Source organism: Rhinopithecus bieti, unplaced genomic scaffold, assembly GCF_001698545.2.
Source record: "Rhinopithecus bieti isolate Rb0 unplaced genomic scaffold, ASM169854v2 scaffold_21412, whole genome shotgun sequence".
NCBI classification, from domain to species: domain Eukaryota; kingdom Metazoa; phylum Chordata; class Mammalia; order Primates; family Cercopithecidae; genus Rhinopithecus; species Rhinopithecus bieti.
The window spans coordinates 1,287,530-1,306,661 of record NW_016811643.1 but is presented as its reverse complement, the minus strand read 5'-3'; the positions used below and the strand labels follow the sequence as shown (position 1 = coordinate 1,306,661).

Here is a 19,132-nt window from a genome sequence, read left to right as displayed (position 1 = left end):
GGGGTTTGGTCCTCTGGGGCCTGACAACCCCCTCTGATCGCCCTCACTTTCCATAAGGAGGCAAAGGCCGGATTTCCGAGGCCTGGGAGGAGTGCTCCAAGGTAAGCCACTCTGCTCAGGGTTGGCTGGCTCCAGAAACCTGTCCATTCAAGTGTGTTTTTTGGAAGCACCTACTATGTGCCAGGCACTGTGATAGGAGCTGAGGATCCAAAGCCAGCCCTGTCCCTGCTGTCATCGGAGCTTACAGTCTAGTGAAGGAGACAGGCATGAAATAAAGGATCCCTCAAAAGGTGATGAGGTCACACAGAAGGCAGAGAAGGGGAAGTGGGTTGGGCAGGAAAAGAGATGATGGGGACTGAAGGCCGCAGCCTCTCTCGCCCTGTCCCCTGGATAGAGTCACTCACATCTCTGCATTGCTGAGGTTTCTGGCCTCTGTGATGATCTCCTGGAGCAGGACAGAGACGTCATCTGGGTGAGGGAGAAGACCAGGCATGGTGAGACCAGGCTGCCAAGCCCTCCCACCTCTCCTCTGCAACTGCCAGCCCCCGTACCCACACACAGCCAGGTATAGAGAACAGTGCACTCACCCAGGTGGGTGAAGAGGTTCTTTGCCACTTGGAGAAGAGCCTGGAATGAAGGAAATGGAGATCATAGGTGGTCAGTGTACAGGGATCACCCTATCTAACCCCCTGCCTCCAACAGCACCCAGGTCTTCTCCTTCCTTCCCTAGGGCTCACCGGACAAGCCAGAAACTGTCAGTGTCTAATTATATCATTTGGTTACTAAGTGAAGGAGTGGGGAAATTGCCCCAGTGCAAGTGAGGAGTCTCCTGAGTGTCTCAGCCGCCTTCACACCAGCTCTAGCTGCCTAGGTGTTGCTGTAGTGCCCAGATTGAACACTAGAGAGCGATCACATACCGAGCCTGCGGGCAGTGGCACGGGTCCTGAGCAACTGCAAGCCTCCAAGTCATTAGGCTACGGAGCCACCTGGGGAAGGGCTGCCACCAGTCCAGAAAGACATGGGCATTTCCCTTCTGAATGGGTCTCGGGGGCTGAAAACTGGGCGAGTCAGTGCCCGAGAGAGGCTCAAGGCAGGTCGCTCACCTGGCACTCACACTTGAGTTTCTGTTCCTTCTGGAAGGCCAGGGTGCTGGTGAGCACGGTGCTGGTGTAGTGGAAGCAATGCTGGATAACATGTTCATCCTGGTCGGTGAACCTGGAGGAGGGTGTGGGCTCACTCAGGAGGGAAGGGAAGACCGGCTTCTCTCCCCACTCTCCTTACTTCTGTTCCACCAGAAGCCCACAGGGGTACCCACCTGCCAACTATATAACCACTGCACAGGCCCTTGGAACAGCTTCCCACCCCCATGCCCTGCAGACTGGGGGCTCCCTGAGGGGAGGGCTCCAGTCCGCTTTAGATGCTTGAAACTAGAGCCATACCTGCCCCCTCTGATTTGGGATTTACCCAGCCCAAAGCTGGGTCTCCTCCCTCAGACTAGAGACTGCCTGGTCTCAAGCTGGTGTTTTGCTCTTCCCCAGGCATGCCTCCAGCCTTAGGGAGGGGAAGTGGCACTGCCCTGTCTTGTGCAGCTCTTGTCACTACCCCACTCTCCCTGGACTCTGCTGGCCCTGATTCGGTGCCTCCAGAAATCCTAGAGTGGTGGTGTGGAGAGGACTGCTCATGGAGCTAGCTCTGGTGAGACAAGATCAGCCCCAAATCCTGCTTAGGTCATTCAATCTGGCCACCAATGATTTGCCACCCAGCATGGGGCTGGGTGGACCAATGGTGTGGGTCATGGGAAGAACCTGCATCAGCCCACATCACACTGCCCTGAGGCGTCCCTGCCTAAGCCCTTCCCCACTTTTTGGCTGACCTTGGTGCTCTGCCCTTGTGGGGCATCTCCCGCTCATGCTTGCCATCCAGTTATTCAGATCTAGATCCCATCCCCACCACCCTGGGTCTGTCTGCACACCTTCCTTACATTTGCAGTCCCTCAGCTAGCCCCACCCACCTCTCACCCCTCAACCCTGGACATCTCTCAGCTTCAGCCACACAAAGATCCTCATCATTCTGAGAAAACCTCAGGCTCTTTCACACCTTTGCGCTTTATTTTCTACACTGTTCCCTCAGCCTAGAATACCCTTCTCACTCTCTTCCCTCTACGCCCTGAAAATGAGCTTCAAGTCTTATAAGACGGGGCCATGACTATATCATCCAGCCCAGTGCAGAGCGTGGTATAGGGGAAACACTTCGGAGATCTTTGCTAATGTCGTCACTGTATCCTATCCCTGGCCTTGCCACCAGCCCCATCCCACTCATAGCTGAAGGGCTTCTGGAGCCTCTGTTCTCTGGCTACTTAGCTGTGTTTCAGGAAGCTTCTCTGCAGTCACTGTACTGAGCTGAGCCCCACCCTGGCTCATGCAGTCATTCAACACTCACTCCCTGAAATGCGTGGGACCCAGAGATGGCCCTGCCCCTGCCCTGGGCCTCAGGGCTGCCACCAAGGCCCCATCTTGTTTTCCTGCTGATACCACCTCTCCTCCAGCTCTGGGGCCATCCCAGAACCCAATCTCCCAGCCAGCAACAAGAGGTCATGGCTCCTGCTGGACCCCCATTCACTCTACCTTCCCCTCCCCAAAGGCCTTCCCAAGGCCATCTGGTCAGCACTGGGATGGCAACATTAAGTGCTCAATATTTGTTTGCTGAATCGCATAAATTCTCCCACCATTAGGATGCCTACAAGTTCCAGATGCCAGCAATCACACATTCTCCCTGCCTTAGCAGATTCTGCCTTGCCCCTATATTCGTTTCCCCAGGCCCACCCAACTGTCAACACAGTTCCATGCTGGTAGGTTCTGCAGCTCAGACCTAGGACTCCTGAATCTCCACCCTACCCCAGCAGACCTTAGGCCCGGGCTCTGACACCTACCTAGTCCCAGGCTCTCTAGTGTCCTCCCCCTGCTGGAGCTCCAGGCCCTGAAACCCAGCCTGTTTGCTTAGACTCCAGAGGCCAGCATCCTATCAGCATCTCTTTGCATCAGGACTCAGCCCCTCATCTGTCTACTTCTCCCCACCTATGTGATGCAGCACAAACTTTCATCCTGCCAGCCCAAGTGTGAACCTGCACCCAGGACAGAAATGGCTCACCAGACACAGCACTGTTTCTCCCTGAACTAAGATCCATTTGCAATAAAATTCAGGCACCTACTGCCTGTTCATGAGTTGGTGTAGACATGAAATTTATTTATGACACCATTTCTAGACCCCAGGTTTGTCCTCAGTTCTCGAAATATGCTTCCCAACTAAGCCTCCAAGCCTGCTTCTCTGTCCACTGTGCCCTGCCCACCTCTCTTTTTTTGTATCATTTTTACTGCTGCCCTGTCAGGGGCTCAAAAGATCCACAGCTTTTCCCAGTCCCCAAGCATATTCCCTTTAGCCACAGTCCACTGTGTTGATGATGTTCTGTGAGTCCCAGAGGGTTCACCCAACCCAGAACGCACCCACCCCTCCATCTAGCAGTTTCTAGCAGTAATGCAAAAACAGGGATGGCAAGGGAGGGAGCCCAATACCCCAAGAGCAGATAACCCAAACTTCAGGAAGTGCGGGAAGAGAAGAGGAACCAGCTTGGACCTCAACATGACTTTCATTCTGTTGCATTAACACACTGTTCAACCCACTGCTGCTGAGACAGTAGCCCCGGTTCAGTACCCTTCCCACATTGTTACCCTAGTGGAGCCCTAGCCAGCCTCTCAGCGACATCTCCTGATCTGCATCATCCCACAAAGACTCACAAGTCTCCTTCTAGCTTGTTGAAGGCGCAGGCCAAGGCCACCACCTGGTCAGTGGCCCGGCTGATGACAGGGACACAGAGCATGGCCTGCAGCTCACAGCCCAACATGCTCTGCAGCTGTTGCACATCCTCCTGCAAAGGGGAGGCAAGTCAGGGCAGGGAATGAGCGGGGAGTATGCTTCCCTCCTCCAGCCCTCCATCACATTTTGCAATGGGCAGTTCTAAGGGATTCATGCAAGGCTGGAAGCTCCATGTCATGGAGATGGGATGGTGGAAAGTCCCCAGGTCTTATCTCCCCCATTCCTAGGCTGCTCTGTAACAGAGACCCTGGCTCTGGGGGATGGACAGTGGGGTCTCCCCTTTCCCCTCTGGGTCATCCAGGCCATCACTTACAGAGGTGAGGTCCTTCAGCTGGATGGACTTCTTGTCTTCCACCACCTGGCCCAGGCATCCTGTCAACTAGGGGGTGAGGAGAGACTGAGTCAGGGCCCAGTACTCCCCAGGTCAGGGGATCTCAACCTGTCCCCACCCTCAAGTCTGGAAGTTTCAAAGAACCCTCCAGTCAGTTCAAATGGTGGACAGGGTCAGCACTGATGAGCAGAGACGGAAGGGACTCTGGTAGAATCCCTATAGAAGATTCTAGGGCCTTCCCTAACTATGAGAGAGATAAGCAGACTCCAAGGATTCTCATCGACAGATTCTAGCAGATCCATATCCAGAAACACTCCACAGAAGTGAGCAGGTCCCAGGTAAGCCTTTCGTAGATGCTAAGAGACTCTCGCTAATAAAGCCTGATGATCACAGGTTGTGATCCCTGCAGCATTTCTAAGTAGATCCCAAGATCCAGATAATTCCATCGGATTCCAAGAGTCTAGAGGATCCAAATACTCCAGACAGATCCCAGGAGTGTCTACCCGGCCTCAACCGCCCCTGCAGACTCCAGCGAGAAGACAGACGAGGGACTCACGGGAAAGCTGATCTCTTCCCCGAGCACTTTGTCTCCGATGACCTGAGGAACAGAGTGCAGGGAGCCGGTTAAAGGCAAGGGATTTCCCCCTCGGAGACCCGAGTTCCTCCGCCCAGCCCCGACCCAGCTCTACAGTGGACCTGGGCCCTCACCTTGCAAGAAAGCTGCAGACTGTCCTCCGACACCAGCAGGAGGCAGCAGCGGGATGCCCGGGTCTCCTGCTGCAGCTAAGGGAGGGACAAGGGAGGGCGAGGGGGGTGACCCCGGAACCCGGCCACCCCACTCCCCACCTGCCCCCCTCTCCGGGGCTCTTCAGGGGGGTGGAGGAGAGGGGAAGGAGGGACATCGTAATCGGAACTGAGATGGAGGGCTCAAGGGGAAGTTGGTCCCCGGAGGGAGACAGGACGGGGAGGTGGCCGGGAGGGGCGCAGAGACTCACGTATTGGAGCACTTTGAGCTGCAGGGAAGAGGCATCCAGGTCGTAGAGTTCCCCTGCAAGGACCAGGCGCAGGTCAGAGAGAGGGCCCCTCCGTACCTCCGTGTCCGGGTCCCTCGGGCGCCGCTCAGCTCCGCGCCGGGCCAGCCGCCGGCTCCCGGGACCGCCTAACCCGCCCACCTCCCCTCCAAGTTCTGCCCGGCCCCGCCCTCGTGACCTGCCCAGGCCGGGTCCTCACCGCACAGTTGCAGGATCTTGCGGTCGCGGTCGGTGTACGCTGCCCCGCCCTTCTGGTCTTCCACCGCCCCCTCCGGGGGGTTCTGGACGGCTCGGGGAGCCTCGCTGGGCCGGCGCTGCTGCAGGGCCTGCACCCTCCGCAGGGCCACCAAGGTCTGGGACAGGCCGAGCGGTTAGCGCGCCGCTCGCCCCACCCTCGCTGCGCTTGCTGCCGCGGGATTCCTGCCTTTGCTCCCGCCGTTCCCTCTGCCTGCCGGGCCCATGGACCCCGTCGCCGTCCCAATCACCTCATCCCTGGACTCTACCTTCCTGAGGGCTCCCCCGGGGGCTCCCCCCGCCCCTGGAGCGTCCAGCGGTCCAGGAACAGGAGGGTACAGGGTCTATCTCCATCTCTAGCCCCTAGATTCTTCCAAGACAAGATGTTAGATTTCTGTCTCTAGCCCCCTCAGGAAGTCGTAAGTCCTTGTTAAAGTCACAAAATCATAAAGTTTCAGGCATGAAAGAGACTCAGTATCATTATGTGGAGGGTTCTTTCTAAATACAGATGCTCCTGGACTTAGGATGGGGTTGCTTCCCCATAAATCCATCGAAAAGTCAAGAAATTGTAAGTTGGCAACCGTGTGTATTTACAAGGTATTTGACCAGTTTTGTCTCACCACTGCCCTAGGTCAGTCGGTGCTATCATTATCCCCATTTTCAGGTGTGAAACTGAGGCTCAGAGAGGTTTAGTGACTTGCTCAAGGTCACACAGCTCAAAAGCATCAGAGCCAAAGCTAAAACCTAGGTCTGTCCAGCTCCCTGGCCAGAACATCTTCCCATCAGCTGTGATAAGGGTCTTCAGCCTCATTGTACATGGCCCCACTCCCACTCACATGCTTCTCCACTGCCTGCAGGCTCCATTCCTCATTGTCACTCAGCTGGCCACAGTGCACCTGGAGGGATGGGAGAAGGGAACTAGCTGTGACCTCTCCCAGTGTCTGTCTCTGCCAGAGTGCCCTCCCCATGCGCAGCACACACGGGTCCCCACCAACACATACACACTCCAGCCTGTGGGCCTCAGTGATAACCTCATCTTTCTGACACCCAGACAGCTCCAGGAAAATCCCCTCCTGTAGGAAGTCTCCTAGGACTAACCCAAAGACGTGAAACTTTTTTGTCTCTGCCTTTTCAATCACTGACTTATCAAGAGCACAGCCCAGGTGTATGGTTCAGGGGATGGAGGGACCTTAGACCCTTCTTCAGCTCCCAACCTATGGAGCTCTGCAGGTCCTGATTTTAGAATTGGTGGTATTAGCTTTAGCCTCCCAGCTCTATCCTTTCTGAGTTAGGGTGTGAGCTTCCCCTAAGTCCTGGATAAAGGAATGGGTTCAGTATGATGCACCTGCCATGGTGAGGATGGATGGGTGAATGAATAAATGGATAAATGGGTTGGTGAAGTGCTTTGCCTTACATGCGATTCTCACCACTGTGATGCAAGCCTACACCTGGCAGGCAAGACATGGCCAGAAAACTGGAGTGACTTGCCCAAAATCACACAGCAGAAAGTGGCAGAGTGAAGACAGCACCACCCACTCCCTCCCGTTCTCTGCCCATACCTTTCCCCCTCTAGATCCACTCTCTCCACCACCCCCATCATCCTGTCCCTCTCCAAGTTCCCTGTGCCAGTCACCAGGGAACTCAGCCCATCTTTCATACTCTGTGAAGTCCCTTCCCCGACCCCTACTTGGGTGCTTGTCGAGGAAAATGAGAGACGGTGGGGAGGGAGGGTGGCAGCCTAGGGACCCACTACAGGTCCTGCCAGCAAGGCTCCCCACCTGCGTCACTAGCTTCCGGAGCCCACTCAAAGCTGCTCACCACCTGCAGAGCTCCCCACAGTGCCTGCACTGGGGGCCCCTCCTTTCTCCTCCCTCCCCAGTCAGCAGCCAATGCCTGCCTCAGCTCTGGGTCTCCTGCCAGGAGCAGATGGGGAGGAGGAGACCAGCAGGTTCTCGGGAAGCTCACAGTCTGACTGGGGCGGGATGAGTAGGGGGACATGACTGGGAGGAGGTGTGCAGCCTCATACCTGAGGAAGGAGAGAGAAAACTAGGCGGGTAGCTCAGAGGGGAGGACATTTGGAAGGCTTCCTGCATTGGCATGGGGAGGACAAGTAGACCTTGAAGAGACCAGGACACTGGCAGTAGGTGGTTTAGGGAGACTAGGATCCAGGTAGGGGTGTGGTCCATAGTACCACAGAAAGAAGGGCCTTGAGTGTCAGGCTAAGAAGTTAGACTTTAGCCTGAGAGTACTGGGGAGCCATGGCAGACTTCAGTATCTGAGGGCCACTGTCTTTGGGGTGTAGGGTGAATTTGAGGGAGGAAGATTGGAGGCAGGAAAACCTGGAAGAGACCTGGGCTGTCAAGGATGGTGTTGAAACTTAAGCTCTGGATGAGGTTCAATCTGTGACTCCTACGGGACAGCAGGGGCTGGAGGGAGGAGAAGCTGGGGCTATGGTTCATTTGCATATGGCTTATATAAATATGTTGGCATTTTACTGTTAGCACATGGAGGAGGACATGGTTCTTGTTCCTTCCACCTGGTCCCATCTCTCAGGAATAGAGAAGTCTGGGACCCCTCTAGGGTTGTGGGGGCAACCAGTTCCTGGGCTGCCTCGGTCTGCCTGCACTCAGCATGTGCACAAACACACACATGTACACTCTCATGAAGAACGTCAGGCCCTCACACACATGCATTTACACTCAGTCACCCATGGAGGTGGTACACACACACACACACACACACACACACACACACACGGAGCAGTCACAGACACAAAGACATCCACACATCCACCCTTACAGTGTCCACAGCATCCCCACAGGCACATTCATGCCTGTACAAAGGAAACTTAGTTCACATACTCAAGAGCCATGCACATGCACCTGGCACCCCCATATACAAACACACACAATCGCCCCAACACACTCATGGCTTTTTGTTCACCAACAGGAACACACACTTGCACCTGCTCTTGCTAATCAAGGCAAGTGTCTGGGGCCCAGTGGGAACACTCAACAGTGTGCACTGTGGCTGTACAAGAGGGTTAAAAACCCAGCACAGCCCCCAGGTCCCTACCCTCACCAGGTTGAAAATGGGTAATGGCATGAACACCCCATCCCCGTGCAGGGAGCTGGTGTGGCTGGTGCAGCTGGGGGAAGGGTGGGCACAAATCAGGCATCAAATGCCAGAGACCAAGGGCTGCCACTCCTCAAAGAGACTTATTATCCCAGGATTAAAGAACAGAGTCAAAGACTCTTTCCACACAAAAAAATCTGCAATCAGGGCACCTTGAGTGGTGAGCTGTAAAGGCCCAGAAGTCAGCCACACAGCCCTGCACCTGGCTGGCATATTCCTCAGAGAGCCCGCGCTGACTGCGTCCTCATCGGGCCCCAGCATTCCTTTGCAGGACTCCCTCAAGGGGTTTCCTTGCTAGCCCTTGCCATCACATGTGATCCTATCCTTATTTTGCTCACTTGTTTTGCAATATTTTTGTTATTTTTATTCTTTTTAGAGATGGAGTCTCACTCTATTCTGCAGGCCAGATTCGAACTCCTGAGCTCAAGGAATACTCCCACCTAAATCTTCCAAGTAAATGGGATCATGCTCACTTTAGTGCTTGTCACCAAGACAGGGCCTGTCTAATCTGTCTTGGTCACTTCTGTGTTCCCAGCACCTAGCACACCATGCCTGGCATACAGTGGGTACTCAAGAAATAGTTGTTCAACTGATGGATGAGTGGGTGGATGGGTAGGTCGATCAGTGGATGAATACTAAGAGCAGAGACTCAGAGAGGGGAATGGAGCTTGTCGAGGAAGAAGCTGGTGACTCGAGCTTCCCAAAAGATCAGCCCTGTGGCACTCCATCTACCTTCTGCACCCTCTGCCCTCAGATTCTGGCAGCAGCTGGAAAGTCTGGGGCTGCCTGTGCTGCTTCTGGGAGGCAGTGAGATCCTGTGGGCCAGGGAGCATCTGCCACACGTGTATGCCTTGGGGAGGGGCATCCTGGGGAAGTGCATTTCCACAGGAGTGGGAAGGTGCAGGCTTGGAGGAGAGGCAGATGTGAATAATCGAAACACCTTTCAAGAGCTCTTCCCTGCCCAGGGTATTTGAGGAGATGAAGGGATGGCTGTTGAAAACTCCTGGCAGCCAGAGCCCAGCTGGCTAGCATACTACTCAATAGCATGGACCCCTATTTCAGCTTCCCCAGGACCACACTCTCCCCTCAGCATACCACCCCTTCCCCCGGCCTCCTTCCTGCCTCGCTCACATTCCTCCTCTGCCTAGAATCCCCTTTCCCTTCTTCCCTGCCTGTGGACCTCCTACCTGTGCCCCAAGGCCCCACACAAATGCTCTCTCCATGAGGCACCACTTGCCGCTCCAGGCTCTGCCATCAGAGCACCTGCTGGCAACAGTATTTCATCTGGCCCGTGGTGGAGAGGGTGTTCCCACCTTCCCCAAGACTGAGAGCTCCCTGAAGGCAGAGTCAGCTCCCGCACCCAGCCTGCCGCAGGATCACAGCAGAGTTCTACTGGGTGAGTTAAGTGTAAGTGATCTGATCCCACCAGCATCCCTGAGACACACACACACACACACACACACACACACACACACACACACACAGGCCTCTGGCCCAGCCTTAGCCAAGGTGAGCAGAAGCCATGGCAAGCATTCTGCCCACAAGGGGAGTAACCTTCCAAATGTCTTCCCCTTGCTTCCCTCCTGACCCCGTCCTCACAGCCGCAACCTAAGGAAGTCCTTCTCAGGCACCTGGCACCCCAGGCCTTTTGCCCTTAGCAGAGAAGGAGGTGCTCGACCCAGCCACCGCCTCCCAACCCCCACCTCTGCACATAGCCCCTCATCTTGGTGCCCCTCAAAGCTGACCAGCCCTGGGAGAGACCGAAAGCAAAGAATAGGGGAGGCGGCCCCTGAGAACTCCATGCAACAGCAGCTCCATTCCAGAAGCTGGGGGTGGGAGAAACAGCTTGTGGAGAAACCAAGTAGCGGCCTCGGCTCCCTCAGTCAAGCAGATGAGTGTGGAGGAGATCCAGCCAAGTACCCCTCCTCTCCTCTCCCCTCTCCTCCCCTCTCAGCCATCCCCCACTCCCACCACCCTCTCCTGCCAGCAGCTCAGAAAGGTCAGGCGCCTGGGAAGCCTTTAATTCCATTTTAATGAGCTGGAGAAGAGTCCCCGGGGAACCAACACCTGCTCATTTATCTGTCCATGCCCCCAAGCCTGCCCTTTACTGGATGGCAGCCCCCTTGACAGAAGCAGAACCCCAATAATAGCAATTTGGGAAACTCATCCTTTGTTTACTAGGATAGAACAAGAGTTTGAACCCCCACCTCCATACAGGAGAAGAAACTTAAAGAGCCACAGAATCTCACCCCCACAGGCTCTGCACTTCCACAACCCCCTCCGCGGAGCAGAAACCCTGGGAACTCTGTGAGGGGCTGCGGAGGGAGCCTTGCCTGGGTTCCGGGGCTCTGGCAGAGCATCCACCACTTCCCACTAACACTCCTTCCTCAGCCACTCCAGGAAGCCTGCCTAGCTACCTGTCTTCTGCCCAGCCTCAGCCCTGGGTCTGGCTGGCCTACCCATGGCCTTTCTCCCCTCAAGGGCCCCAGCTCCAGCCACTCCAAATCTCTGGCTAGTTTTCCACACTGTCTCTGTTGGTCAGGCCCTTAGGTCCATCTGTCCCTCCGCAGCCTCTCTCTTCACACCTCACTTGGTTCATGCCCTCCTGGACACGGTCCCCACCCCATGTGGACGATCCCAAAGAGAAACCAAGGTTAGCGCTGTGTATGCCAATGGCTGGGCCTTCTAACCTCATGGGGGCTGAGAGTCCAGCAGGGGCTTGCACGTCCCTCAGAAAGCTGCTGACTGGGCCAATGGCTTCATCCTACCCATTCGAGGTGGGGCAGAAGGCTGGGGTGTGGGAGATGCCCCAACTCCTCCCACTCCCACACCCCCACTTCCCCTCACTCCATCCTCACTTATGGCTCCCATCTCTCTCTCTCACACACACACATACACACACACACACACACACACACACACACACATGCCCCAGACAGGCTCTATCCACCACTCCCTCCCGTGGTCTCCTCTCCCCACATCCCACCACCTAGGCAGGCTCTTACCAAGATGACAGCTGCCACGGCCCCGGCCTCCTTGTCCACTAGCGGTATGACCAGCACTGAGGGGGAGAGGGCAATGAGGTGCTCCTGCAGGGCTGGTGAGGCTCAGAGATACCAAGCCGGGACCCAGGGCGGGGACACAAAGATGTAGACAAAGAGAGGCCAGGACAGAGACACAGAGAGACCCCAAAACCCACAGAAACATAGAGGCGGGTCCTGAGGCAGTGACAAAAACAACCTCAGCAACAGCCTCTGCACGGAAGGAAACCCCTTCACTCAACAACCTTCTCGTGATCCTCTCAGGGTTGCAGGGAGGAAGGCAGGTGAGGCTGAGCACCTCTATTTTACAGATTGGGAAACTGAGGTCTAGAAAGGGGAAGTGACTTGCCCAAGATCACACAGCAAGTCAGGTCTCCTGACTCCCAGTCTTGTGCACTTTCCACATCGAGACAGAGGACAGAGACCTAGAGAGACTGAGACACGAGGCAGAGAGAGACATGGCGGACAGGAGGCATGGAGGAAAAGAGAAAGAGAAATAGGGCCAATGACAGTGACAGAGAGAGTGTGAGAACAACTATAGCCCCATCCAGCATCAGGCACAAGCACATCACAACCACAGCCACGGGCCACTGAGCCCTCGCATGTGCCAGGCTCTTAACATGCATGATCTTACTTGCGCCTCCTTGAAACACCCCCTCAAGGTAAATACTATTGTCCCATTTTATAGTCAGGAAGTTGAGGCTCAGAGAGTTTAGTAGCACAATAGAGAGAGAATTAGATGGAGGGATTGCTAGAGACACAGAGCAAGAGAAAGAAGGAGACAGAGATGGAGAGGGGTAGAAGACAGACATGACCTGGAGTGCAGGGGCCACAGTCCCTCCCTGCCCCTGCCCAGCCCCTGGCCCTTACCTTGGGTATGAGGAGCCAGTGGAGCCACCAGCCTGGCCAAGGGCTTCCCTGGCAGGTCTGAGAGGCCCAGCCCATTGCAGCCCAGCCGCTTCTGGGAGATGATAGCCTCCCTGAAAAGAGGACATGATGCCACCTTGAGAGCTCCCAGCTCAGGGAGGAGCAAGGCCTGGCCTGGGGACACAGGAAAGTTTGGACCCTGCACATGTGCAAGGATCTGGGCAAGCTGACCTGCCTCAGGGTGGACACGATGACAGCAAAAGTGAAAAACTAGGGGACCCTGGCCCCTATGTGGAGAAACAGGCAGCCACAGTCTGGCCTCTGGTGCCCCTTGCTGGTAAAGGCTCAGGTGGGGCCCTGCACAGATCTTCCAGGCAGTGAGAGAGCACAGGAAGTAAATGCAAGGGCTCAGAGCTGGGCTGCCTGCTACAATCTGACCTTAGGCATGTGACCTGACCTCTCTGATCTTCCTAAGGAGAACTAGGGTGGGGAGAGAAGAACCCTCCCCATCACCATCCTCAGAAAACAATTGTTGATCAACTGTTAGTGCTAAGCACAGGAGGTAATCATCATAACTAAAGTTTATTGGCCATTTCCTACGTCCCGTGCACAGCCCAAGCAACTCACATAGATGAACTCAGAGTTCCCAGCAATTCTATGAGTTTGATATCTTCATTTTCAGATGGAGAAGCTATGGCACCAAAAGGCTAAATACTTGTCCAGGGTCACACAGTGAATAAGTGGTAGAGCCAGGATTTGAACCCAGGCAGGTGGTACCAGGGCTAGGTCTAACCACTATGCTGGAAACTTTCCAAATACCTATGGAGGTGTGAGCTTTGAACGGAGGGCAGGTGTGAGTGTCAGGGTATGACGGTGGCAGAGGGGTGGTGGGAACCAAGGCAGGGGAGGTTGGCATGGGAAGAATGAGTTTCTCTCTATCCCACCACACAACCCACCTCCTCTACCCCCTTGGCCTCTGGTTCAACCTGCTTAATTAAGCACCTGAGTTTGCACCAAATGTCACTCCTTGACGATTAATTGTCCTGGGTTCTTCATTCCTCATGCTGCCTCCACTTAATTGTGCTTGTAGGAACTGCCTGGCCTGGACAGAAGAGAAACCTGGGGAACTGTGTGCATACAGTGTCACTAAGGGAAGCCCAGCAAAGGTCACATGAGGAAAAAGAGGGGGTGGCCTGCAAGTCACAAGATCACTAGGTCACAGACTCTAGACAAAACAAGGACCAAAGAAGTTGAGCATCTCGTTCAAGCTCACGCAGTATTCTGAACCAGGCCCATTCCTTCCCAGCCACTTTAAGTAATCCAGGATCTACAGGAACTGGTGGTTTCTCCCACCTTCCAGCCCTTACACCCAGGATCTTTAAGGTTCCTGGAGTGCTGGGCTCCAGTTCCCGGCTGTCCACATTGCCAGTCACCCCAGGAAGGAGAGGGACGTAGGGCGGCAGGAGGGCAATGGGAGCCACGTTTCCTGATGATTAAACGGATGAGATGAAGGCTGAGGCTTCATGGAGGCAGTGGGTGACCCCCGGCCAAACCCTGCCCAGCTCCTTGGCCTCGGACAATCTGGTTACCCGGAGGCCACAAGGTGGCAATGGTCCTTGCGTTGCTGGTCAGTGCGCACTGCAGCCTCATCCTGCCGACCCCTAACTATTCCCCTCCCACCCTTGGACTGGAGCTGTCTTGGCCTCTCTCCCAGGACCCTGATGAAGGAATCTGTCCTCAGCCTTCCTTCTCTTTTGCACAAAACCCCTCCGTGCTCACGGCCTCATGACTCTCCAGCCCTCACTCATGAGCTCCAGACCCCAGATACTCAAAGGCCACCTGGAGCCTCCCACCCATGTCCCTGAGGTGGCCCAGGGACCCCCATCCCATCTGAATTATTATCTCCACTCCCCCCACCTCACAGCAAAGCAGCACAACCATCCACTGGGTCCTTTGCAGCTTCTCCGAAAACCTGCCTTCTTTCCTCACCTCCCCATCCGATCAGTGAGTCACCTCCCAGGTATCACCCACAACTGTCCTCTGCTCTCTATGCCCAAGTCACTGCCCTGCTCACGTGGAGACACCTTTTCCCTGAACCCTGGAGCAGCCTCTCCCCGAGCCTCTAGCTTCCTAGCTGGGTCTCTTCAATTCATCCTCCATGCCAGAGCAAGAATAAGCATTCTAGACTAAAAACCTCAGGGGAGGGTTCTACTTCAAGTCTCTCATTCCACTGGGTCCTTCTGGGTCAGGTTCAGTGCTGAGGGCTGAGGGCTGAGGTGAGCAGAGGGGTCAGACACATGCCCCACCTGAGGAGGCCAGGGACATGTGGAGATCGACATACAGACCCACGCTTGAGTCGGGAGATGAGGGCTCTGCCAAAGGCAGGAAGCGCAGGCCCCAGCCCGCCCAGGTGCAGGGTATGATAGAGTCAGAGAAGGCTTCCTGTAGAGGGAGACACCGGAGTTGAGTCCTAAAGGACACGCAGGGTTATTGAGGCAGACAGGAAAGGACGTCCAGGGAACTGCATGTGCGAAGGCTTGGAGGCGAGAAGACTGTGTGCCTGCTGAAAGGTACGGCCACAAGGAGGTTGGTGTGGCTGGATAGCCGAGAGCAAGGCTAGACAGAGGCCAGGGTCCTATGGAGCTGGGCTTAAGCCTGAGGGCAGGGGGAGCCCTGGGAGGGATTTGAGCAGGGGACGGTAATGGTCAGGTGATTTCAGAACAATCTGATCGCGCTGCCTGGGTAGAACTCTCAACATAAGGAGATTGTGACACTGGAAACCTTGTCTCAGTGAGGGTCCGATCATCTTAGTGGCCCTGGACAAGAGAGAGGCAGGGCTGGGATAGACCAACCTTGACTAAGCCGAGATGGCCCCAAGCACTGGGGCTTCCAAGGACCCTCAATTCTCAGGAAGCCTTGGCACCTTCCTCTGTAGTCTGCTCTCCCCCAGCTTTGCAGGACCCCACAGCCCACGCTCACCTTACTCTATCCCTGTGGGAGCCCCTTTCCTCTGCCATAGCCCTCCCAGAACTGCTGTCCTCCTGAAGGCTCCAAAGATGCCCACAGACTGCAAGGGGGAATGTGCCGAGGCTGAGTCTCCCTCACCCACATGGGAGTGGGAGCTTCTTCCACTGCTCAGACCCCCGATCGCTCCTCGCTCAACTTAGATCAGCTCCCTGCTCCACTCCAGTTCCTCCCTTACTACTCCGCCACCCCCACCCTGCCTTCCAGGCTCATGCTTGGGCTTGTGGGGAACTCCACCCCCCAGGGCCAGCTGCCCAGGGGAAGGCTAATGACAGCACTGGGTGCCTGGGTGGTCATGGCCTGCCCCACTGAAGATAAGGACAGATGGGCACAGAGTAAAGAGAGGAATAGGCGTGGATTTTATGGCAGTTCCGTCCCTTTAACAACTATTTGTTTAATGGAAAAAGAATCGAGGGAAAGGTTCTCTGCTGGTAGGGCCAACAGCCTGGAAAAAGCTGGGTCCCCTGCACTTCTCTGAGCCCCTGTGTGTGTCTTTCTCAGGTCCTCTACTTTGGAGAAGCCCCTTCCTCCAACACCCACTAGGTCCCAGGCATCAGCGAGCAGCCAAGCCTGTTGCTGAGCCCATCCTCCCACAGAACCCCATCCCCCCAGGGAACCCCCACCCTCACTGAGCCCCCCGACTCTCACTAAGTCTCCACCCCCTCACTGAGTCCCCATCCTCTCACTGAGCCCCAATCCCCTCACTAAGCCCTCACCCTCTCACTGAGCCCCATCCCCTCACTGAGCCCTCATCGTCTCACTGAGCACCATCCCCTCACTGAGCCCCATCATCTCACTGAGCCCCATCCAATCACTGAGCCCCATCCCCTCACTGAGCCCCATCATCTCACTAAGCCCCCATCCCCTCACTTAGTCCCCATCCCCTCACTGACTCTCATCCTCTCACTGAGCCCCCATCCACTCACTCAGCCCTCATCCTCTCACTGAGCCCTTTCCTTTCACTGGGCCCCCATCTTTTTACTCGGCCCTCATCCCCTCATTGAGACCCCATCCACTCACTCAGTCCTCATCCCCTCACTCAGCCCTCACCCCTCACTGAGCCCCTATCCTCTCACTGAGCCCCCATCCTCTCACTGAGTCCCATCCCCTCACTCAGCCCTCACCCCCTGAGCCCCATCCTCTCACTGAGCCCCATCCCCTCACTTGGCCTCATCCTCTCACTCAGTCCCCATCCCCTCGGCCCTCATCCCCTCATTGAGCCCCATCCCCTCACTGAGCCCCATCCCCTCACTGAGCCCCATCCTCTCACTGAGCCCCTATCCCCTCACTAACCCCATACCCTCACCAACCCCCTCATCCTCTCACCTAGCCCCATCCCTCCCCCCCCCCTCTGAGCCCCATCCCTCAGCCCCATCCCCTCACTGAGCCCTATCCTCTTAGCCCTCATCTCTCACTGAGCCCCTATCCCTCACACTGAGCCCCCACCTTCTCACTGAGCCCCCATCCCCTCACTGAGCTCCCACCTTCTCCCTGCGCCCCCATCCCCTCATTCAGCCCCCATCTTCTCACTCAACCACCATCCCCTCACTGAGCCCCCATCCTCTCCCTGAGCCCTCATCCTCTCACTGAGCCCCATCCCCTCCCTCAGCCCCTATCCCCTCACTGAGCCCTCATCCTCTCACTGAGCCCCCATTCCCCACTAAGCCCCCACCCTCTCAATGAGCCCCCACACTCTCACTCAGCCTCCATCCCCTCACTTAAGTCCCTACCCTCTCACTGAGCCCCTCACTCTCACTGGGCCCCAATCCCCTCACTGGGCCACCCCACTCTTACTGAGCCCTCATATCCTCACTGAGTCCCCATCCCCTCACTGAGGCTGCCCACTGTCACTGAGCCCCCACTCTCACTGAGCCCCCAGGACCTGGACCGTCTTTTCGCCCTCCTTCCCCCAGCATGTGAGGATCCTGAGATGGGAGCAGACCGTTCCCGGTGTCCTCCGAGACAAACCCTAGGGATGGTCAGATTCTGTAATGAAAGACCTGGTCAGTTTAGGGGAAGAAATTTCTAAGGGATGGGCCCTGAGGACCCCCAAGTGGTAGCGGAGGGAGACAGCCAGTCTGGGCCAAGGTGGGCGGTGGGTGCTTCAGTTGCAGCTGAGAGGCCTGAGATTTTTGCTGCACTCAGCAGCAGGTAATCAAAGGCTTTAAGATAGCAGGAGACACAAGAGGAAGGCGGCAGAACTGGGGCCTGAAACAGTCTGGGAGATGGAGGTGGGGCACCAACAAGAGGGAAGTGAAGCCTCCTTTCAGGAAGACCCTGGCCCAGGCAGCCTTCCAGGATTCTCTCCTCTCCAGCTCTGAGGCCCTTTGCAGCCCTTACAATTCAGAGTCTCACCAGCCCTCAACATCAGAATGTTCAGCCTATCATTTTACAGAAGGGGAGATGGAGGCCCAGGGAGAGGGCATCGATTGGGATTGCAGCCCTGTTGTCCTGGATCCCAGGTCTCTGACTCCCAGCCCAGGGTTCTTCCTGTGAACAGACCCATCCCTAAGGGAGGCCAATATGGCCCAGACCCCTTTTCTGAAAGTTGGCTCCTTCTCAGTGTCAGGGAACTGTGGAGCAGGCTTCCCCAAGAGGGTTTCTGGTCAGGCCATGAAAGATAAGTAAAATGGGATTGACTGAAATGAAAGTGGAACAGGAAAGGTCTTTACAAGGGAGTGAACAGCCCTTGCAAGCACCAGAAGACAGGAAAGCCAGACACACTGGGGGGATGCAGCTGGGCATCTGAGAGCCTGCAGAGTGGCAGGAACAGGAGCAGGTGGGGCTGGGAGCTGGGGCGGGGGGGGCCTCCTCACTCCCGCCTTGACCCTTTTTCACCCTGCCTCTCCCCACACCGCCCTGAGCCCATTCCCTGCCCGTTGCCTCGGGCCTCCTTATCTGTCTTTATGATTCAGCCTCCACGCCACACCTGCTGCTGTTTGCCAGCCGTCCAGGGTTTCCTGGAGGAGCACCCTCCGCACACCCCCACCTCCTCGGGCACTGCGAGAGCCTCAGGCTCCATGGCAGCCTGCAGGTTGGTCCCTCTCCCTCCTGGGGGGACCAGAGCCACAGAGGTCACCATCTGAAGGACCCTGTACCCAACCCCACCCATTTCACAGAAAAAGAGGCCAGAAGGGAAGGTGTTTTCTCAAGGTCACTCAAGGCTAATCGCTGGTTGGGACTTGGGGGTGCAAGTAACAATCATTGAGCTCCTACTGTGTGCTGGCCCCTCTGCCAAGCACTTGGCACCTGTTATCCATTAAGCCAATAGACCGGGCTGCAGGTAGGAAAGCAGAGAGACAGGGAGGGGGCCGAGCTAGAATCCAGACCTGTCTGAATCCCATTCCAGTGCTCTTCCCTCTTCCATACACCTGGGTCTCAAGTCCCCATCCTGCTGGGAGCTCCTGAGAGCAGGGCCCAGCCAACCCTGGGGCCTCTCCGCCCTAACTGTGGAGGTGGGCTCACCACCAGACACCAGGCACAAAGGTGGGCAAGCAAAGCTCAGATACCAGAGAGAGCACTGGGCCTGGGCCTTCACCCCAATCCTTTATCAGGTAGCAGCTGAGCCTGGCAAGCCACTCACTTTCACAGGGGCCATG

At 56.1% G+C, this 19,132-nt stretch overlaps 1 protein-coding gene across 2 annotated transcripts in view; it reads right to left on the bottom strand.

Moving 5' to 3' along the window:
• The window catches only part of PDE2A (phosphodiesterase 2A), a 67,675-nt gene that overhangs the window by 8,788 nt on the left and 39,755 nt on the right, over positions 1–19,132 (bottom strand). For both annotated transcript variants that reach the window (XM_017894469.1, XM_017894470.1), the window contains 12 exons: positions 12,513–12,622; positions 11,607–11,662; positions 6,303–6,362; positions 5,432–5,585; positions 5,197–5,249; positions 4,910–4,984; positions 4,758–4,799; positions 4,184–4,249; positions 3,792–3,922; positions 1,104–1,215; positions 588–627; positions 405–468 (listed from right to left, as the gene is read on the bottom strand). In XM_017894469.1, coding sequence (XP_017749958.1) covers positions 405–468; positions 588–627; positions 1,104–1,215; positions 3,792–3,922; positions 4,184–4,249; positions 4,758–4,799; positions 4,910–4,984; positions 5,197–5,249; positions 5,432–5,585; positions 6,303–6,362; positions 11,607–11,662; positions 12,513–12,622 — 963 coding nt within the window. The remainder of the gene's footprint in view (positions 1–404; positions 469–587; positions 628–1,103; positions 1,216–3,791; positions 3,923–4,183; positions 4,250–4,757; positions 4,800–4,909; positions 4,985–5,196; positions 5,250–5,431; positions 5,586–6,302; positions 6,363–11,606; positions 11,663–12,512; positions 12,623–19,132) is intronic.